Source organism: Coloeus monedula (assembly GCF_965178545.1).
Source record: "Coloeus monedula genome assembly, chromosome: 3".
In the NCBI taxonomy this organism is placed as follows: Eukaryota; Metazoa; Chordata; class Aves; order Passeriformes; family Corvidae; genus Coloeus; species Coloeus monedula.
The window spans coordinates 88893323-88916845 of NC_138783.1; the positions used below are offsets into that span (position 1 = coordinate 88893323).

The 23523-nt window shown below is 39.8% G+C and overlaps 1 protein-coding gene across 1 annotated transcript in view; it reads right to left on the minus strand.

Annotated features, from left to right (window-relative positions):
• AFF3 (ALF transcription elongation factor 3) overlaps positions 1 to 23523 on the minus strand; it is a gene marked incomplete at both ends in the record, with an annotated part of 311611 nt that overhangs the window by 235013 nt on the left and 53075 nt on the right. Inside the window, one exon of the mRNA XM_082278052.1 lies at positions 20683 to 21573. Coding sequence (XP_082134178.1) covers positions 20683 to 21573 — 891 coding nt within the window. The remainder of the gene's footprint in view (positions 1 to 20682; positions 21574 to 23523) is intronic.

Below are 23523 nucleotides of genomic sequence, written 5' to 3' on the forward strand. Positions count from 1 at the left end.
CAGGCAGCAGTACCCAAGAGAAGCACTACACATGGGCAGTATGCTTTGCCCATCACTGGATAAAGTGCTGTGTCCTCCTGCCTACCTACTATGTGCTCATACCGTTCCAGTTCCTCACTGGAATCCTCTGTATAATCCTCTTTCTCCTTTTATGTTTCTTTTAAAGTAATCAACTACTTGTGGACTTGTCCCATCCTAGCCATGCCCATATTCTGACCATCAGTTCTTACTATGACCATGTCCATGATATACAAGCATATTATTCTACTGAGAAACATTCCATACTTACAGATTTACTACTTCAGATAGCTTGACTTCGAGATATCCTTTGTTTACAAGTAAGCTATCGTTTACCTGCATTCTCTCATTTCCCCATGATCTTACATTTCTTTTAGTTAAATTCAAGACTGAAAGGTCAAAAGCGAAAGAGGAAGAGTTGAATTGCAGAAAATAAAGTGAGAATCCTTATCTTAAGTGAAGAGTTACACAATCTGTTGAACCCTTTTCTGTTTGTGGAAGCAAAAGCAGATTGCTTCTCTCAATAAAGAACAGCAAATTTTGCATATTCTTTCAAGACCTATACAGGCTCTCACTATATTCTGAGGCCAAGTTTTCACTTGTTTCAGTGATGCAGGATAAAGCATCAAAAAGTTAACTGAAAAAGAAGCAGGGCTGAAATCTGTTTAAATTTACTGTTGCCTAGATCAAAAGGAAAACAAGGCATAAAATATTGGTGTGGAAACAATCCAGTGTGAAACAGATGATTAGTCTATGATTGTAGGGAGACGATAAATGTTTCATTCAGTAGGTTTTTAGCACAGAAGTTTTAGTATCAATAACTTATGTCTTCTCTTTATTCTGTTTTCATTTGCACTGCAATTTTTGGCCAATTTTTCATTACGCTATGAAGCATTCTTGGTCATTTTCTGTCTTGATTTGCAACAGCATTGCCTCGTTAACAAATTACTGTAAGAATCGTGTATTCAGAAAGGAGGATTTTATCATCCTTTTATAATCTTCCCACTCTTTCTTGTTATTATCAAAATATTGAGGAAATAGAGTATTAAACTGTCTGGCACTTACAAACTTCAGGCTCATATATGGAAATGAAATAATTGAGGAAGGAAAAACAAGCTTCCAAAGTGTTTATCAGTTCATTATATTAATGCCATCTGTCCCCCAGCTATGATGTCAGACTTCTTTTTTCCTTCTTCATTAAGGCATAGTTCGTTTACACGAACTGCTGCTTAAGATACTTGCTGGAACACTTAACAGCTCCCTCATTTGTTTGGTAGTTTTATAGGCCTCTTGTGCTGGAGCAGAGGTACAACAGCTTGCAATGCAGGAAAAGAAAAGATAAAACTACCCCGCTGTGCAGATTTAGTCAATTTTCACTGGCTCTCGCACAGAAAACAAATTGCAACCCCTCACAAAGAGTTCTCTCTCTGCACTGGCAGCCCTGACAAATGCAGACAAAAATGAGTAAATCAGGCAACTTCACATCAGGAGGAAAAAAATGGCTACTGCTCCAACAGCTGCTATCATAATTAAGAACAGATTTCATCACTAAACTCTTGCTGGTTGTATCTGCAGCAAAACAAATACACAGATGTGGCACATTTGCATACTGAAAAATGTGTGCCATGTAACTGAAACAAATTTGCTTTTTCAGCTCTTAAATATTCACTTTTTAATATGAAACAATGGGGGTGGTTTGCATAATAAGCCTCTGTCTTTGCTCATCAAACTCATTCAATCAGTATATGAAATATAATGCAACACTAATACCTAATAAGTCCACATTTCAGTCATGCAGTCCAATACCAAAATTTGTTATTATGTCCAATAAGATACAATTTTGAATTGCTTTCTGAACTGTCCTCAGGCACTTCTATTTGTAAATGACAAGCTTTAAAAGGAAGATAAAAAAGGGGAAAATATGAGAATTACTTCTTTAAATCATGACAAGTACAAAATTTATTGCCCCTTCATTTATTCACACATTTTAAAAGGTCATCTAGCATCATTTAGTAGAGAAGAAATGCAAACCTTTCAAAGTAAAAATGGTATAGCATCATGCCCTGTGAAAGCAGGGTGGGATTATTAATGCAACAGTGACTGAACCCCCACAACTGTAGCATGTCCATCAGCAGCTGCAGTATCTTGAGAGACTCTCTTACAACACAATGATGCTCTAGATAGTCTTCTCCTCACTCCAAAGTCACATCTTTCTTAGCTATGGCTATTTCATAGCTAAATAATCTTACTGGTTTTATGCAAACTGTCAAAACAGGTTTTTTTGTTTCCTATCTATAAATCTGTGATAATTAAAGGAAGAATGTGATTATCAAGGTCTATAGACTGTTTAAAGAGCAAATCTGCAGATCTGCTGATAATTTGAAGAACAGTTTCACCTTAGATGTATTTTAAGCCATTCAGTCATGCCATTACGCTTTCCCTAGTGAATACATTTGTTCAATTTAAATCCCTCTGTAGAATTAATTTATTTATTTTAAGTATTGTGCAGAACTAGATGATTAAGTTGGAGCACAGTTTTTTCAGACAGATGCATGTCTGATTAAAGAAGCCTGAATACAGCTCTTACTGTAGGTACTCAAACTGACATGTCCTCAGTCCTCCTCTTCTGGAACTCACTTCAGAAGCTGATTCACTGTGTATTACAGGAGCTGGGATTTAAAATCTGCACATTTTAGTGATACTCACCTTTATGTGGAGGGGTTGGGACTTGTAAAGTGTTCCTGCAGAAATTTGCATGCACATCTTTGCATGCTTACAAAAACAGGTTATTGCTTGAGAACCAGTTTCTAGACAGGGGACACCATTATAAGGCAAATAATTAAACCACAGCATCATGAGTGTTATTTCACAGAAGTATGCAACTATCTGCAAATGTAAGACTTTAACAGCAAACCAGTGAGTAAGGAATTCAAATGAAATCTCCTTTAAAAATGGGGGGTGGTTACATAGCCAGGAAAGCAAAGTGGTGTACATGTACGTGCTTTTTTTCCATGTACAGTTTGTCTGTGTTTTGCAGGAAGGGCCTCCAGATAATACGAGAAACTCCCTTTAACCTTCCAGCTGCCTCTACCAGTCTCACCCAGTGTGGCAGCACTGATGAGGTGATTTGTGCAGCCCCAATGACAGAGGATGAGCACTTTCTGTTGCTGTTCTTGTAAGTACACAGAGCTGGCCATGCTTTTCACAGGCAGTGGGAGATACCTATAAGAAGGTAACAGTATGAGAAACCGAGGTCTCCTGAACCTAACCAGCACTGCAACTCTGTCCTCTTGCACAGGACATGATTCTGCACCAGTATACACAATCCTTTTTTTTTTTTTTCTTGTTTTACTTGTCCCTTCAGCAAGGGAGATGAGAGGTACCACACTGTACAGGCAGTGTTATGTTTGAAGACATCTTTAATGTCAATATTAGACCTTAGACATTGATAAACTGTCACTTAAAGTAAGATGCACAAGCAGGTGATTCTGTATCTGCAACTTTGCATGCATAGAAAAAAGAGGCCAAACTAGGACTTCTGCAATCAAGGCTAAATCTGTTCCACAGAGAAAATTCTTAGGCCTATCAGAATAAACCCTGAGTTTGAACCATGAAATACTTTTGCAATGAAATTTGTTGGCCTGATGTCTTGAAAAACACGGTTTTCCAGATCTGTGCATAAACTCATTATTTGTTCTTTCATAACAGTATTTTCATCTTGAAGAATAGTTCTTAAAAGCATGCTCTTAAAAGGAAACAGAAAAAGAAGAATTTAGATAAGGTTAAGGGTGTTTCCCATCTTAATGGCAAACAACGTATAGTAATAAACACAAAATGCCTGTATTTTGGGGAGAAAACAATATCAGAAGGACCTGCTATATGAATCAACTATGTTTTCATGTATATCTTAGCTCTAGATGTGCAGTGCAAGTGACACAAGAGTAATAAAAAGAAGCCTATTTTTGTGCACATCTGGACTCTGTTTTGGTTTTCAAGTCCTCATTCCTGTTTGTCTGGCAGATGTCATGTGTACATTTTTAAGATGAATTTGCAGAGATTTCCAAGGGAACTCAGGGTCATGGTTTCTTTTTTTTTTTTTTTTTTTTCATCTAGTCTGTGGTTCACTTTATCATAAAGGTAATATCAGTCAACTCTTTAAGAATTTTGCAGTTCCTTTTCTTTATTGTTTTCCTTTTTTAGGCAGTTAAAAAAAGATAAGTAGCAAGCAATCAGGAAGTGTAGCAAAGGCTATATAATCAGTGAATTTGCTTTCCTTTATGTATTTAAAATTATTAATTTCTTAGGAACCAGTAAAGTAATCTCTGCAAAGTTATCTCCCCCTGGCACTTAAGTACAGTATTTTTCCTTGCATAAGAGAGAACAGGACTCAGGAAGAAAATGGTGGGTTGATTTTAATATCAGAAATCAGAAAACTGAGATTAGCTCCAGGACACTTGTACAAGTATTCCCTGATGCATGCTGCATCAACAGCATGCTGGGAATTGCTTTGTTTTTGAAGGACACAAGCTTTGGGGTTTGGGATATGTACAGTATAGATATATCATTTCAATGCTGTTTGCATGCAAGTCAGTGAAAGATTAGTTCAAATGTAGTTTTACTAAACTTACTTATAAATTAAAATCTTCATGTTCTTAAAAATATTAGTATGTCCACACTGTTCATCAGTGCCAAGTTTGCTTTGTCTGCATGCAAAGAATTAAATTCTTTAATTCTGGAGGTATGGGCTAGTCTAATCAGATGTTTTTGTCAAGCCTCATAATTTATATGCATTTTGAAATCTGAAACAAATATTTGATTGCAAGTTATTGGGTCGGAGGTAGCCTTCAGTCGCCAGGTATTGTTGTTATAATGGAAAAATGGTAGCATTAGTTTAATGTATTATAATAGCAGAGGGTAATGATCCTTAGCTCAGTACTACTGAAATACCTTGACAACAGCAGTTGAAGTCAATGGGAGCATTGCAAGTGCATATAAAAGTGCAGTCTGCAGACCATTAGGCATAATTTCATCACATCTTTATTGGAATAAAAATTGCACTTAAGCTTCAGCTGTTGTGTTGGCAATTTAGAAACACTCTACTTGTGTACAGGAATTTTACAAAGACCCTCTGTTAAACCACCAACTAAACTACTGCTAGGGTGCATGGACACTGGACCCTAGTGTCTTACCTGCATCTAGTAAGAGACCAGCACATAAAGAGGTAAATGTGCAGTGTTGGTGGCATGAGACCAATTTATACCTGTAGAGGCCTTGGTTCCTGTAACATACAAATGATACATGCCCATCTTTTGAGCTGATCTAGATACTACATCTTCAGTCTCAGCACTGACACACTGAGAGAGCAGAGACTTTTGCAGAGATCTGCTTCCCCTTGAACAATTCCACAGGTCTGCTTATTAAGGAAGAAATGAGACTTTGACACAAACAGCCCCCTTGCAAACTACATCTCTTAGGGTACAGTAAGTGCTAACTTATCTACCCATGCTTTCGCACAAGGTTTGAAAACAGATACAGCTCTGCTAAGAAAAATCACAAAGTCTCCAAGCTAGTCACATAATGGTTTACCACTGCCTCAACTGCATAGGGAACATGCCACCTGATTGCTAACAGCAGAGGTTGCAGACATCCCTGGGAATCCCCAGCTGGGCACTGAGATGCATCCTGTCTCGTCTTGGAGGACAGGCTGTGGCTGCCACCAGACAGCCCTGTGCTGCCTTCCTCTCCACAGAAACCAGTGTATGTTTCTGGGCTGATGCAGCCACTCAGCCAGCTCTTGGCCTCCAAAACCAACATGAGCACTGAAGCTTGTCATCCCTTTCCTGATGTTTCATTGGAAATACTTGTTTCACTGGAAATAAAACAAGTTGGAGAAAAACTTTATGTAATTTACCATTTTTCTGATGCCTAGGGGAAATAATGGCTGCTAATTTACTAGCTGACTTCTGTGTGAGGCAGAAAATAGAACACCATCCTGAAAGGTCTTAACAAAAAATGTGGCTTCAAAGAAAAAATTCTTAACAAAATGCTTTGCATTACCAAATGACAAGAAGGCAAAGGAAATTCCTCCAGAAAACGTCCTCATGCCAATGTCAAAAGTCATGACAAGCCAAAATAAAAGAAAATTATGTGAAAGTAAAAGAAAAAGGTTTAGCTTTGTGTGGTCTCTGAAGGAAGGAGAAGATAATTGTCAACATCTTTATCATCTGGACACCAGCTATTTCAACTATGCAAAAAGACAGGGCCCAGTGACCCCAGACTGAAATACAGCACAAGGCCATTATGTTTGTCCCCATTACTTGGTGGAACTATTTCCCATTTTTATCTTTCAGTAACAAAGGTGGGATGTTTTACACCTTCTGCCTTGAATCTCAGCCAAATGATGCCAGTGGCTTGGAGTCACCGGAGCCTGGGCAACAATGCCACCTGTACACTGCCAGCCTTGCTGACTTGCTGTAAGAAGTAAGCTACCTTCAGCAAGAAGTTACCTTTTGCAAGTCTGACATTAGCTCAGGAGCAATTACATGCTGTGTGCAATGGGTCAATTTTATCTAGGGAAAAAATGCCCAACAAACTCACAAGGCAACTCTTCCTCGTTAATCTTGTGACAGTCAAAATAAATCTGTCAGGAATGTGTTGTCCAAGCTCCGGAGCTTAGTGCTGCATAGTGCTACTGCAATTCTCTCATCCACATATGAGAAAAAAACCAACAACACACTATCAGAGGGCTTCCAGCTCCATGCACGGAAAGTTAAAAGTAGACTTGGTTACATAGGGAGGCATCAGTTTGTTTTCACATTCACAATATGTCATACCAGTGGGGAAAAAATTGTAATTAGCATGAGCTCCACATCATTTGATTTAGCGCAGCCTACTCAATGCAAATGTCTTCATTTATTTCCTCCCCACGTAAGGCCTCCGGCTCACACTGGTGGTTCCCCTCCTGTCTTATTCTGCACAGCTGCTCTATACCTTTCCACTGATCTCACACGTGAGCCCGAGCCATCCAGCTGAACTCCTTCAACGTCCTGAACTTTTCCAGGACAGAAATGTCCTTTCAGCTCCAGAGAGCGTCCTTCATTATCATTAAAGGAAATGCAGCAAGTCCTAACTATCTTCTGCCCCTCTGGAGCCCATCTGTCAGTCTGCCTTCTCCAGCAAGTGGAGTACCAGACAAATGCCTCCTGTAACAGCTGGGCTGTGCTTTCAGCTGCACCTTCTCCATCCCCTCCTCCTTACCTTACTCTTCCTCCCAAGTGTGGTCTTTGCTCACCCTATTAAGACTTCCTCCTCCCAAACACCATCTATGTTTTTCTATTTGGGTACTTCTCTCAGCCTTGTCGCTATCTCCTTTCTTCAGGTGAGATAGGTTAATTTACTTTCCAGGCTTCTGTTAACCTTTCCTCTGCCTTTCCAGGGCTGATAGGCTCTATCACAGGATACCTCTTGCTGTGTGCTTGTACAGCACCTTGCATAATGAATCCCAACCTCAGGCTTTTCAAAAACATTATCAAGAATTCAAGCTTCTTGTCAAACCCAACAGAAAACCACCCTGCTGTACATTTGCTGAAGAATAAGCAGGAAAGAAGAATATACAGAGCTGACCTCACAGCTCTTTGCACCATCCTGCAGTTTCCCTCTATTCTGCACATTTAACCCTCAGCTGTAATCATGCACCTCAAAAGCCTACCTGAATCAAGACATTCTAATTTTTAATCTGAGTATATCACGGTTTAATCAGAAAAATTTTGTGTGTGCCTATTACTTGTTATTTAATCTGTGAAATCCAGCCTATAAAACCTGTTGGTTGAAAGATAAGCACTTTATTTAATATCCAATTAAATGTGGTCACCAGAGAAATCACAGCTTATGCAACTTTATCAGAAAAAGATTAATCTATTTCAGGCTTAACCCAAAATGTCATAAAAGAACTCATGAATTTAGATAGGAATCCACTTATTAGCCAAAGACATTTTCCTATTGAGTAAGAACAGTCTAAATTGCTGCCTATATTTATACTTGGTTCAATCAAATTTCTGTACTCAGTAGCTGTCATTGATTTTCAGGACAATTATCAAACAAAAATGATGAACTAACTGCAGGAACATTATAGAGTCTTTTTCAACTCCACAGTAATCATTAGAAAACGCACAGCCTGCTCATTGATAGTGCTTTAATGGCTCACAGGGTGACATCATCAAATTAAAAAGATAGTCACACCCGGAAGGCAGATTTTTTTTTAGCATTACAATTTACTGGTTTAAAGTTAATTGTATTTTGCTTGGTGTTTCAAAACACACAAGGCTGCACTGAAGTTACTTTTTGCATATTGTGTGATCATGCCCAAACCCATTATTTTAGGATAAGGAAGCAAATAGTTGAACTTATTTCTTTAAATTAAGCAGACTTTCTTTCCTGTCTAGAAACTGATACTCCTCAGTTCATTAGCTGAATTTTCCACAGGGCCTACAAAGGCACATTCCATTTCTATACTGTTTGATTTGTCTAGCTGACTTATTTTAAAAGAAGTATTCTATATTAAGATTATTGAATAACTATGTGGTTTCATCTTTCCACATTAATTATAATTTTCAGTAAGATATGTATTTCACAGTACAGACAACTTGTTTACAAAGAAAAGGTGTAGAGATGTTATCAGTAGAAGTAGCAGAGCTGCAGTTAGCTGCTGGGGTGCAGCGATTTTGATTTTTGTCTTCTAGGTCAACCTGAGGTAAAGGGTTCAAGTGCAATGGCTAAAAATCAGTATTAAACAATGATGCTTAATGGCCTACTTAAAATGAGTTCAGTGATCCAGCCCCACTCCACTGAGTGCAAAAATACCTATCTGTAGTCAATGCATAAAATGTATCATTTAGAAAAGCTACAAGAGTGTAACTCACACCTGGTTACAGCAGATTTGCTGAACTGTATCTTCCCCTCTATGCTGTAAATTCTTTTGTGGTACTCTACAGATAAGGAGTTAATTTGCAAAGTTTGGCATGGATGTCAATTTTGTAAAAACTTTGAAAAAAATGGGAGGATGATTTACGTGGACAGCATCTTCCTGTCACTGAATGGCAAACAGAAGCTTCTCAGAACAGGTAATGGATGTCCATTGGTTACTTTAGCCCTTGCTCTGAATACACAAAAATTCAGTATAAAGAAAACAGCAGCTTTATTTTGAGAGCCAAGCTCATGGACAAGAAGATGGGAGTGGGAAATGCAATCCAGTCCATTTCAAGAGAAATTAATTAGGCCTGCATTTGGGTGTATTTTAGAACAGACAAGAACTTTGCTTGGGCACCACACCTAAGAATCCAAGAAGGTAGGTTTGCTTCCTGTGTTGGTACTGTGCCAATCCCACAGGCCCTCAGATGCTGCCAGCAGCTCCTGGAGAGGCAGACCCCTGTCCCAGCTCCTGTCTGGCCACTGCACTGGACTGCAGGCAGCCACCAGCCCTGCCTGCCCAAGCCCACTCAGCTGCAAAGGCTTTGCTCAGCAGAGCTCTGCCAAGAAGTGGCAGCAGAAGGATTTGCTTCTCTGTGGACCTTCAAAGATTTGTGGTAGGTACTTTTTAGCTGAACTTCCCCTGTGGCAGCTCTTCATCCCGTGCTCTTTATATAGCAGCAATTAGCATATCTGAGAAATCCCCATTTGGCATGTTTTATGGTCTCTTCTCTGTATTGAGATAGTTCTGTAAGTTATGAGCAGAGATATGCCATAATTCCTAATGTACAACTGTCAGGAAATCACTCATGTAGATTTATTCACTGAACAGTTGGTGAGGAAACTGATTCTGAACAGGGAGCTAGAAACTTTAATTACGAGAGAGAAAAAAATTACTTAAGCACCTCAGACTGGTCAAGAAGCGCCTTTGATGCTCTAAAGATATGACCTGAAATTAACAGATTAATGCAGCATAGTGCTTCTGAATTCAAATCCTGGCTCCTGCCCCAATTTTTATCCTGTATCACTATTGCTGACTTTCTTCAAAGTAATAATGATGTCAAAAAACAACCATAAGTATTACATCTGCACTTCTGGAACAAAACAAAGGAAGATTGAAGACAAAAGACAATATCCCTCAAGCAACAGCTTGTTGACCAAAGGAAGTTCATACAATGTAGAAGAGAAATATTCCTCCCTGTCAAACCCTGGTCTCGCTACCACTCAATGCAATGGCAGAACTCCTATTAATTTCTAGTGGAGGATGTGCAGTGAATAACTCAGATGGAAGTGGTAAACCATAAGTGACATAATCACTCAGGAACTGTCTCTGCCTCAAGTGACCTAAATGACAGGAAAAAATACAGTGAGAAGCATTAATTTGGAGTTTTGTAAGAAGCCCTTACTTATGCTTCTGTGTTAACTTCCATCTCCAGAGCAAAGTTATGGAACAGTTTCATGTGTCACTCTGTATGGGGTCACCTGTGGCACAGGCATCAGTACACAGAACTGGGGCTTCAGTCTTCACGCTTTTGCACTCAGCTTTGACACCAACTCATCCTGGCTCTGCTTACTCTGGGCCTGTGGCCAGCCATGACTCTGTCCAGCCTTGGTCTGGGAATGGAATAAGGTGCACGATCCAGGTGTGCCATCCCATCCTCTGCCATCTTCCCACATAATTTTCCATCTGATCCCTCAAATGGGACCACCAGCAAATGGGGCCAAGGGAAGCAGGCCTGTTCTGGCAGCAGCACCATCACAGAAGGTATCCCATCTGCCTTCACCTCAGCTAATCCCTTTTGTAACCAGATTTAAAATATTCTTTTCAGACACATCATTAATGCTTCTGAAGATCTTTGGCACTCCCGAATGCAATAGATTACGGTAGTAAAAAACACAGCATTTTTTTGTTTATTGATAAGAATGCAACTGGGTATTATCAGAAGCTATATTCTCTCTGAGCAGAGGTGGTGGGAAAAAAAAAGACCTGCTGTGTTTCAGAAGATGTCAGCTCTGTGTAGAGGTTGTTCACAGACATTTAGGCACCCTGTGTGAGCATGAGGTTTTGCCTCTTTCACCTCCCACAGAAGCTACGTGTATCCACAAGCCCAGATTTGTGCCCTTTGCAATACTGCTTATTGGGGGAAAAGCGGTAATGCGTTTTTCTCCTGGGACAGTGATATCACATCTGTGAAGGCGGTGATGCACCACCATCATCTAAATTTTTTTTCTCATGGGAGAGGACAAGCTTCTTTAGAAATAAGCACACCATGCAGTTTGATTCTTTTTCAGGGGTGTACTCTGGACACAGGTCCATTTCTACCCAAGAGCAGAAACTGCATGGGAAGGAAGGCTGTCCTGAGGCGTCCTGGTGGGAACAAACACACTACAGAAAAACAGTAACATTTTGGGCCCTGCTCAGCCATCTCTAACCAACTGAAAGATCTTGCATGCAGACTGTATCATAAATTATGATTGCTGCTTATGGTATTTTTCAAACTGTCTCACATTGCACTTGATCCTCCCATGAGGACAAAAATTTAGACCGTGACTAACTCCTTTTCAGTGAGTTTCCCAAAGCATAATTTCATTCCTTTCTCTTCAGGCTTCCACATAATTCTTTTCTCAGACTCTGTCACTGTTATGGAGCCCAGTTCATTCTTATGTCTTCTCCATCTATGTATTTTTAACTCTTCCTGCATGCTAAACATTAATGATTTGGGGTAAGGAAGACAATTCATTATCTGCTAATGGCATTTTCCCAACTTGCCTTCTCACATTGCACTTGGTCCTTCATCCCATGCCTTTTTTCTACACAGCATACTTCTGCTCTGGACTGCTACTTCCATGAAATCAGAAATTAACCAGCTAATATGTTTTATTATTTATCAGATGTCTCTGATAATATGCTTTCTTATCTCTGATGTCCCTGAGATTGTAATTAAAATCAGAAAAGGCCTCTTGGAAAATATTGCAGAACTGCCTAATCATGGTCATTTTATACACTTTTTATTAACACTTGTTTTGATTGTATTTGTGATCAATAATCTCACTGCTGTTTTCCCCTTTTCTACTTCAGGTCTCAAAGTTTCAGCAGCCACATAAAGTTGTACCTGCCTCTGTGTTTGACTGCAGTTGTACAACCACCTTTAAATAAATGCAAGATTTGATTAGCAATAGATTATGCTGCTGGTATTTGAATACTAATAATCTCTAGCATGTGTAAGAAAAAAAAATCACCTTCAGCATCTTATTTCAAAGCAGTTACAAAGCAGAGAGTCTTCCACCCCATCTCTCCTTAAACATCTGTTAGTGGTAACAGCTAACAAGAAATGCTCCTGGTTTTCTTCTCTTTCCAGCTACATAAGCTTCCCTTACAGCCATTTGCAGTAAACACAGAGGAGTATGAATAGCAATTTTTGGTTCTGAGAGAAAATGCTGGTTCTCAATATTCCTGACCTTGTGGCTCACTGGCTTGAATTATTTTTGTATATTTATCTTCTGAATAAAACGTGGTGAAGAGAGACTTCATGTCGTGCTTCCATTGCTCAGAGAAACATGCTGGTGGGGAGGGTATGAGGGAATTTGGAAAACAAAATGCTTGTCCTAAACCATGTAAGGAGCAACCTCAGCCTTTCTGGCATGCTGGTTTTGACCCATGAAGTAAAAAAGGTACCATATTTCAGAACATGCGACTGTTATATATAAAATACAATTAAGAGATTTGGAATGACATGAATATATAATGTACACATTTCTTTACAGATGCATTTTTCTCCAGACAGTCCGGTGCCTGCTTTAATTTGGAAGCTATCCATTTTCATACAAAGTTAACCAAGAGTGACAGGAAATCAGATGCTCACGTTACATATCTTTTCTGAACTTAAAAAAAAAAGCCTCCTGTTAATTACTTTTCTAGGAAGCTATTTTGTGATACCACAGGGATAGATCTTCCAAATTCAGAAGTGCTACAGAAATGACAACTTTACAACACACAGTGTGAATAAAGTATGTTACCTGCAGATGTTTAAATGTATATTTGTCTTCATTTATTGTTATGTGAATATGTGACTAATAATAAAGAATTTAACTGCTTCTGGCCTGGCTGGATGAATTTACATTTACTGGAGATCTGACCTCTTTAACCTTATACATCAGGCGGCACATACACATTATTTATTTAGCTGGAATTAACAGCGATCTGTGAAGCTCACTGTATTTTCCTTTAGTTCTCTTGCTCATCAGTCATACCTGACCCCTGTGAGTATGTTCAGCGGTAGCACTTTCATGTCATTCTGATTCATGAAAGACTGGGAAACTATAGAACAAAGAAGTTAAATAGTTTCCATAGATTTTTTTGTTTTAATTTAAAATATCCTAAACCACCTTTACATCCTACATGATCCCTTATAGATTGCTGTGAAGACTAAGAGTAGACAGAGATAGCCTGCCTTGCTGTAATTATTGGAAAGGAGAATGTGAGCTGGTATTAATATAAGTACTCTGCAGAAGCAACAGGGGCTTGGACTCCTCACCTGGCTGCACACTGACACAACGCTCCAGCATCGTGCAGTGGGAGGTCTGGGAAATAGAGTGTGTGTAAGTATTTCCCCAGTAATCTGAACTCCACAGCAAGCCCACCCTCACTCTCTCTCTGTACCCCGACCCTCTCTAAGCACTCTTTTGTTTATGAAGCCATGAAGCAGACGGAGAGAAGGTGCTCAGCCAAAACTTCACATGGAGGACAGTTTCTTGTGCTGGTGGGAGTGCCGTGCTCCAGCAACCACGTCCAGAAACGTCTGCTTTCTCCAACTGCTGAATACCTTACAGGCCAGGAAGAAATCCGTGCTAATGGGGCCAAAGGTGGAAAAGTGATAGCAATACCATGTATCTTTTCAGGCACATTTTACAAAGGACATCTATTAGACTACTTTGTTTCTGGTCAGGAGGACTTTTATTACATGCAGTTATCATCATAAGCACTACAATGGATTGAAAAAAATCAGACAAAATGTGCAATTAAAATCTGGGGTTTGTAATTCCAGAAATCTTATTTCCTTCATCAATAACTTTAGTGCTTACCACAGGGAACTAAAGAAGCAATTAAACAGGGCTGTGGACATTTTTATGCATGCACTCTTGTATCAGCTCCAGAGCTGATTCATAAACCAAGCCACTCACTCTGGGCGGTTAAAAACAAAAAGGCAAGACGAATTCAAGTTTCTCACAATTAATCATATTCTTACATTCTTACATCCACTGAGCTTTCCTTACTCCAAAAGTGGCTATTTTTCCAACTTTAGAAAAGATGGAAAGACCAGTTTTATCAAAGGGAGGATCCGACTTAGGAGAGACCCAAATTAACTGCACAAAGTATGTTTTCAATAATTAGAAAAAAACAACCTCAGAGAAAACTTGCAAAAAAACCAGGTGCAAACATTAAGGAATGTTCTTGAAAATCGTAAGTTTACATCTAATTTCATTGTATTTTTCTCTGATCGTAGTCATCCTACCAATGAAAAACAATGAGAAACAAGTGATTCACCATAGCAACAAACACACAGCACATACCATATGGTAATCAGTCCATACAGAAAACTTTGGAGACTATGATTCTATTAAATTTTTTTTCGAAAACCTATAGATAAGTTTAGCCAGTGGTTTCCCAGAAAAAAAATATATACATATAGACAATTCAAAAGAGAAAAGAAACTTGTTTAACTGAGGGGAGAAAGAGTAAAAGTAGGAAGCTCTAAAAGTAAAGTAAAGGTGTCTAAATAGCATTTCCCTTCTACAAGAGCTGTCATGGAAGAATATCCAGAGAGATTAGGCCCACTGTGTTCACTGAAGCTGCCCTCGCACACAGTTGTTGTGTGCCTTGGCGGCTGCAGAATGTGAGAAAGGCAAAGGCTTGCATCATGACTTGAAAACAATAGAAAAAAAAAAAATCCCTTCACATTGTGGTCTCCAATGTGTTTGTTAAGAGCATTTCCAATACTACTCTATTTAATACAGTCTTTCTTTGCAGTCCTACGCTGTTGAACTCTGCTACATAAATACAGGCAGTAATGCACAGCCCTCCCACAGAAACACTCGAAGGTCCTGAATAACCCATGACTAGCAGGGAGCTTTGCACCACACTGCTCTTGTTGTGAAGTTCTTCCTGTTTAACATGGGAAAACATTCTTTATTTGTGGGGAAGGTCAGTGCTACCATTGCAGGGATGAATTGATCTGTGTCCTCTTGTAAATGCAGCATGAACATCAGGGAAAGAAAACATCTACAACTGGCTCGTACTTACAAGTACTCAAGTGCTGTGATTGCTAACTGGCTTCTCAAGCAGTGCAATTCTTCAGTGAAGTCGATAAATGGTAGAGGAGTATCAACACACTTAATTCTGCGCTTATGTCTCCAGCGTCTTCGGGCGCATCCTGAAACGGTGGCGGAAGAAGTCTGGACCCTTTTGCTAATGCATTCAATCCCTCCCTCCCTTTTTATCTAAAAAGCATCTTTGACTCTGCTTTTATTTTCATTTCTGCCTTTCTGGGCCAGAATTGAACACCCTGGGAAGCAGAGAAAAAAAATCGGAATTCTACTCTTAGTCCTGCAACAGTTCAAAAGGCTCCACTGCAGCCAGGGGCATGTGGCGTTATGCCTCTGAGGAAAAGCACTTACTCAGATGCCCTCTAAATGCTTTTCTCTCCTCATGAGATACTGTTTCCCCTCTACTGTCCCACAGATCCAGATATGTGGTATTTCCAGAGGAAGCATGCACTCATAATGACTACCTTCCCTATTTAGTTTACACTGGACCTTCTGTTCTCAAATGAGACATAACAGCACATGAACTTGCATCTTCAATTTTAAACTGGAATGGAACTGCTTATTATACATGCATCTTCTTAAAAGAGGCTGATTTTGATCAAATTATCAACATTGAGGCCAAACTATGAACAGTTTTTTCAGGGAGAGGAAAGAGTTGTGGGGTGTTTTTGTTTTCTATTAATATGTGGGGATAGAGCTGATAGGCGAAAAAAAGATTGCAGATTTAAAGGACACTTGCTAGCGTGTGTGCCAGATGCTGATAGCTATATATAGCCACTCAAAGGAGAGTGACTGCAGAGAGTATCTTATCCAGGCAAATAGGAATTCGCCTGAGTAAGATCAGGGCAAAAATAAAAAAAAACAATAAAAAAAACCAACCCCAAACTCAACCTTTAATCTATGGTGCATTACTTCTGCTGCAGAAGAAGTTGTGTAAGTACTCCGTGCAGTGAATAAGAAAGAACATGTCCTCATGATGACCTCACCTACATTTCACATAAATGCATTTCCAAATTTAACAAAACCAAATCTTCCCTTTTACCATTAGACTGATAGTCATTCTTGAATACAACCTCTATTTCTTTGCTCCATAACCCTTAAGAGAAGTAAGCAAAGGACAATAGATAAGGCTTCTTCAATGTAATAAAAAAGCAGCATGCAGCCTATGAGATGAAATTCAAAAACAGAACTTGGATATAAAGGACATGATTTGCCATCCTAGGTTTTTCTTATTGTTTCACTCAAGAACATTTTAGAAAAGAGAGGCACTTGATTTCCCTGCCTCTTTTCCTCTATACCCTGGTATCAAATTTTTCTTCCCTTTTATCCAATATAGTGGGTTTTTACCTACAGTAATATAATTTCTAAGTAGTTCAAAATGTGAAATAGCAGTACTTGAGCTGACGAGCTATCATTTCTACAGAGCACTATGATAATTTTGGAACGACCAGGAGGTTGGGTATGGATTCTAATTAACACTGATGAACCTGGCTACTAAAGATTAAATTCCCAAATGAGTAAATGCTACCTTTCTACACACAGGTCTATCCAAATTATTCTCATCAAAACAATTAAAAAAATTTATAAGCTTCAGTCTGTGTCAAGGTATTGAAGGCTTTCCAAAACTGATTAAAAATATAAAATGAGGTATTGAACTGCATTAAAAATCAACCTTTTTCGTGTATTGAAAAGTAATGGTCTATAATTTGTATTCAAGAGATCTTATTTCCAGTGAATAATAATTGTACTGCAGCCAACTCTGTGACCTGTTTCTCTGAAAACCTCATGGAATGTACACAAGAGGGTTTTGTATCCTGCTGATGACACTGACACACATACTTTGTGTGACACTGCATCTTATTCTCCAGTCCTTTACTTCATTATGTGTTTATTTTTTCACTGATGGTTCTTTCAAACTGTTATACACAAATGGAAGTGCATAGGTATCACAGAACAGTTTGGATTGGAAGGGATATTAAACATAATCTAACTTCAACCCCACTAGCATGGGCAGGGACGCCTTCCACTAGACCACATTTCTCAAAGCCCCATCCAACCTGGCCTTGAACACTTCCAGAGACGGGGCATCCACAGCTTCTCTGGACATCCCTTTCTAGTGTTTCACTACCCTCAGAGTAAAGAATTTCTTCCTAATATCTAATCTAGACCTACCCTCCTTCAGCTTCAAGTCATTACATCTTGTCCTATCACTACACGCCCTTGTAAAAAGTCCCTCCCCAGATTTCTTGTCGGCTCCCTTTAGGTCCTGGAAGGTGCCATAAGGTCTCACTGGAGAGTCTTCTCTTCTCCAGGCTGAACAACCCCAACTCTCCCAGCGTGTCTGCACAGGAGAGGTGCTCCAGCCCTCTGATCAGCTTGGTGTCCCTCCTCTGGATTCACTGCAGCAGGTCCCCATCCTTCTTACGTTGGGGGCCCCAGAACTCGTATTAGATAAACTGTTAAGACTCTGGCAAGGGGGGATACCAGCTCCTGAGTAAGGGGAGGGATAACCTTAGCAACAATACACGCTGGATGCTAGCTGGCTGGACATGAGCTCTTCAGAGAAGGACCTGGGGGTTCTGGTGGACAACAAACTGACCAGGAGCCAGAGAGGCCTCACACTGCTGTCTACACGAACCCCTAGAGCACAGTGACGGCCCTATCTAGCCCATCTCAGCCACGCACCTTTTATTTTAGCAGACACAGAGCTTCATTTCACCACCAGCACTTCAGGTACCCTACCCAAGCCCTCTGCCCCTCTCCTTTCCTGGTTGCTCTTAAGCAGCTTTCTGCCACTCTCGTTTCTGTTTCCATGTAGCTTCCAGGCACTGCTGTAGCCTACTTGTCAGCCTGCTTTCCCTCACAATCATCCTGTACGTAATTTCTACTCTTCCCACTGTCACGGGGGATACTAGGGTCTTTCCTGGCCAACACCTTTAGCCTCACTCTGAACAACAGAGGCCTCATTTTGCCTGCAAACATTCACAGGACCATGGCACCTTTTGTGCTGCAAGTGACTTAAAACTTCCGGCCCTAAGAGAAGATGGCAAACATTTGATGCAAAGGAGAAAATTTATGAGTTTAAAAGCGGAAATTTTAAAAAAAGATGGGAATTCTTACACAAGTCTACCAGAAGACTTATGATACAGATAATAGGAACGGAAAAACATTTTGAAATTAAAAGAAGTACGACTGAAAATCAAAGGGCGGGTGTATTAGGTAACACTGAATAAAATACTTTCAGTCTTGGCCAATATTTCTCCCTGTAGCAGTATCAGTGGGTTACAAGTTTCCACTTGTGCCACTTGGGATGGAAAAAGTTAGAACAAAGAAAATATTAGGATAAATGAAAAAAAGCTGGTCCATTGTCTTTCATTAGCTCCAGTTTCAAATCCCAACACCGACAGTACCTACTATTTTTCTTCTTAGAAATTTGTCATCATTTTTCATACTAATCTTTTTAAACCACCAGACAATGGTTTTGGTCCATGTCCTTCAACTTCAGTTAAATGTTTATATTCTATATTTGTTATCAAATGCTTTTTCATTAATACTGCATCACATAAAATCTGTGAGAAATTGGTGAATATTTTAGTAGGTAACCTGCAGTCTCCTCTGTCCTACTATAGTCTACACTGCCATCAGTATCTAAATGAGTTAGTTTAAAGTGATCTCAGCTATGTCTCCTAGTCTAGAAACTGCAGTATAAACTTATGCAGCAGCATGGATTACATACGACAAATTTAATCTTTCTTTCGGGGGTTAGGCAAATTGGGAATGCAAATGGTAAATCCTGAATTTCAGAGAAACAAATGATTGCCTATCAGAACTCCTTTCCAAACTAGTCCTTAGAGTATTGCATACATGTAAAGGGGGGAAATTTGAAAGAGTCAGATAATTGCCACAGGCACCTTTAATTCTAACAACACTTCCCACTTGCAGATAGAAGCACAAGTCTGAAAGAGGTAATAATAGCTAAATGGATATTAGTATCTGCCATTACCTGATCTATCTGCAGAATTACAGCAGTTCGTGAATGCTAAATTTGCTTATAAAATCTGGCTTAAAAGCCTAAAACAACCTCTTTTCAGGAACAACATATCACCTGCATGTTGTTTGGAACTGATGGAACTTTCACTCAGAGAAAAATCACAGAAGTAGTTGCTTCCAGAGAGATTTCTTTCCCAAACCAAACCCAAGGGGGAATACAAGAGTCAACTCCATTTCTGAAAAGCAGGCATTAAGAGGCCAGAGAACTCTACCAAAAATTAGCTTTTTCCTCACCTTTAACAATGCCAGAAACAAAATTTTAAGACTTGAAACATCTCAAGACGCACCACAGCTGTGAAAAAAGAGTAAAGAACCATTGCCTCTTCTCTGAGAAAGACACAGTGATTCAGTCAAATAGAGTCTGATATAAATACTGTAAATTGTTAAAGTCATGGGACCTCTATCAATTTGCACAAGAGGATGATGTGACCATCTTCATATTGGCATACAGGCCTTTGAATACACCCTTGAAAAATAAATCACCCTTTATTCTGCCAAAACGAATCACTTCCTTCCCATCAAAAAAGATCAAAGAGTCAAAAACCAGAAAATCTCAAAGTGGTAAAGCAAAGTGTCCTCCTGGCATAAGAGGAGGAAATATACATGTGAAATAAATGAATATACACTAAGTCCAAGCAGACATATTTTATATCTATTGCTGATAAATAAATGTTGTCTAAAAGCTTTTTCAGACATGTTCTCATACTTGTAGCATGGCCAGGTGTATTGGGTCAACCCATTACACCAGGTTTCTACAGATGGAAATTCTTTAAGAAGGAAACCACAGTCTTCTCAGAAATTAGCTTGAAACACAAACATACTATGAACTAAAATGAAAGTATCATTGCTGTATTCTTCTCTATTCTACAGCTTTCATATGGTACAAGTAATTTATTTAGATTGTGAAACTACTTCGACATTGAGGTCGGCAGAACTACTTCTGGTTGCATGCACTTCATTTAATCTTTGCCAAAGAGAAAGAAATCAATGAAATATGAACAGTAAGAAGCAATACACCTGCCTAGGGAAAAAAAAAATCCAGACTTTATGGAGGAGCACACAGGAAAGAGTCAGTGAAATAATAAATACTACTAGAGAATGTGCCATTGTGGGAAGTGTTTGGGTCCTGAAGACAGTGAGCATTTTGCTGTTGAGATATCTTTAAATTACTGTGAGGCTGGTCTTTGCAATATACTACGTCAATGTTACCAAAAAAATCAACATGCAAACCAATATGTTAAAAACATGTAAAGAGGCAGGTGCAATAAGGCATCATCCATCCATCCAGCTATGGGAGTATGTCATAAGAAGTATAAAAACACTTACTTCTTCTTGCTTAGGAATGCTGAACTTGGTGATCTTTGACTTGGTCCTGGCCGAATCAGGCTTGCTGGAAGGCACTCCCCTATACGACTTGGTCGTCTCTGCTGGTAACTTCAGCTTTGGAGACTCATCAGGAGCCTGGTCTTGACCGTCCATTGGCCTTACATAAGCTGTTGGCTTCTGCTGACCCAGACTGGGCTTTGAAGCAAGAGAGGGTGGGAAGTTTTGGACGCAGTGCGCCCCACCATGCTTTGCTGGCCTCTCTTGGACTTGAGTTCCTCCTTCTGAGCTACAACTGAGCTTTGCTGGCTGCTGCACTCTATTGATGTTGTCTCCTAATGTGGCCCTCAGAGAGCTTTGCTGGGCAGTATTGGAGGAGGAGGAGGAAGAAGAGGTGGAGGAGGAAGAGGAGGAGGAAGAGAAGGAGGAGGAGGAGGAGGAGGAGGAAGAGGAGGAAGAAGAAGAGGAGGAGGAGGAGGTGGGACTTGATGCATAGCGTTTTAGTTTCTCCAAATTGGATTTTTGGTTTGCCAGTTTGAAGTCACCCTTGTGTGACTCCAGCGACCGGTGTCCGTGTTTGCTTGCTCTCTGCTGGCCTTCTGAAGCACCATTATGCCCGGCCTTCTGCCAGCCCATTGTGGTACTTTTGCTCTGCTGGGCAGCTAGAGATGCTGGTGTGGAAGAAGTAGTGCTGGAAATGGGAGGAGGAGGTGGTGGTCTCGAGTCTGCGGTAAGATGTTCATCAGGCTTGGGGAGAGGTGTCTGAGGAACCCCAGGTTTTGGAACCCCAACGAGATGGCTCTGGTTTGACCGGTCAGTTAACAAGTCTTTCATTTCATCATAGTTGCCCAAGGTATTCTGGATGCGATTGGAAAGCTCATCCCCCTTGTTAGTCTGCAAAACAAAAATCGAGTGTTCTGCAACAGTCAACATAAGAAAAACAAAACTCCCTTCATGCTTCTGCTGAAATCCTTACTGAAGTAAGACTGCCTTATGCAGCAGTGTTGAGGGATGAAATCGAAAATCCTTATTGTCTCTGAAGACACTTGTCAACATCTTAAATCTACCCTGAACTGGAAAAGCTATAAAGGGCCTTAGAGTATATAAAAAAAGAAATCTATCACTGATACCATGCTGTAGTTAAAGTATATTACCTGGAAACTGGAAAATTTATTACTGCAACTGCACAGAATGGTTTGGATTAAATCTGACCATGATAAAACTTTTCCTGTAGCCCAATGCAAGCTCTCCTTCCGTCATGAATGAAAGCACTGCATTCCAAATTTCTTCCCCTGCCTGCATAAGTTTTCATAACCATCCAGGAAGCCACACAACATCCCATGCAAGCACTGAATGGATTTGTCAGTGTAAGCCAGCCAAATGCTCTGAGGTGACTTGAAAACAGCTTGTGGGAAATGGGAAAAGTACAGATTATGTCCCTTCTTTGAAAATGCTCTGACAGGGTGCTCATTCCAGGGCACTCTCCTCTTGTAAAAAAAAAAAGGTGAAGAGAACCCTTGCCAAATTCTTCAAATTTCTCAGTGCTTGCTGTGCATAGCAGGGGGAATACAGCCACCCTTCCTCCCCTTTAAGATTAATTATTGTCTTAAAAATGACCCATTTACTTCCTGACTGAAAAGGCAGAAGCTTCACAAAGAAATAAAACAAGCAAATAAAAAATACTGGAAAAGAGTGAAAATTCTTGCTTTAAAAAGACACTGTAAGCAAAAGGTTGTATCATTAGCATTTTTACAGCAGAGATTTTTTGAACCCTGCCAAGATTCAGGTATGTGATGTCCTTTGCTTTACGTTTTCAGAGGAAGATAGTAAGGAGGCAGTGGAGTTCTCCTTTCTATCTTCCAGACATGAAGTCTGAATGGGAAAACTCTTGTTGGTTTCAGAAGGCCAAGCTTTCATCTCAAGACTCTCTGTTTTAGAGGAAAACAGAAAGAAGGAGAAAGAAGGAAGTATAGGAAGTGGAGAAGATCCTCTTAAATTTACACTAAAAAACCACAAAAGATGTAGCAACCACATCAGTTACTCTGGAAAACTGGGGTATGTAAGGGAAGGTATTTAAGGGAAACTCCCCAGTCTGGAATTGGTTTTTTTTAGGGTTTCCTAGTACAAAACCTGAACCCAGGCAAAAATGCACAGTAAATGAGTGCTGTGATTGCCACATGCAAACTTTTAGAGGACTACAGTGGAGGTATTCTTATATCTAACAGTAGAAGCAGTCCTGTTTTGCTTGAAGTTTTTCCCCGCAAATTTCAAGGGCACTACCTTGCAACATGTAAAATACATTACACCTAGTCTTCTGATATGTTTTTGTTACTCTGCTAACAGAGCTGAATATATATCAGTAATATGTACTGAAGGGGAGGAGGAAGGGAAGAACTCAGAAGTCTTGCATTCAAAACATTGCATTGGAATCTTGGAGTGAGATGGCTCAAGGCTCAACCACAACACCCTGATCTTTCCTCTAAACATGAGGCTGTTACTGTCACAAAGACAATAACCTGCTATAGAAAAAAATTTGAAGCATCGACTCACAGATTGCAACCTGCTTTAAAAAAGGGTGTTCCTTCACTTCACAGGAATCACATCAATGTCCTAAAGAAGAGGAAACTATTAATGAGGCTAATGATGCAGGAAGCACCACATATATCTGAAGATAAAGAAGGCTGGAGATACACTCACATGTCTCCTGAAGTCTATGAAATAACTTCTACACTTGGGCATCTCCTTGACCAGCAGAACTGTGTTCCAGAATGCATAGAAAATTTTCCTTTTACCCAATGCATCTCTTTATGCTTCCACTGGAAGCTCCACCTTGTGTAGATACCT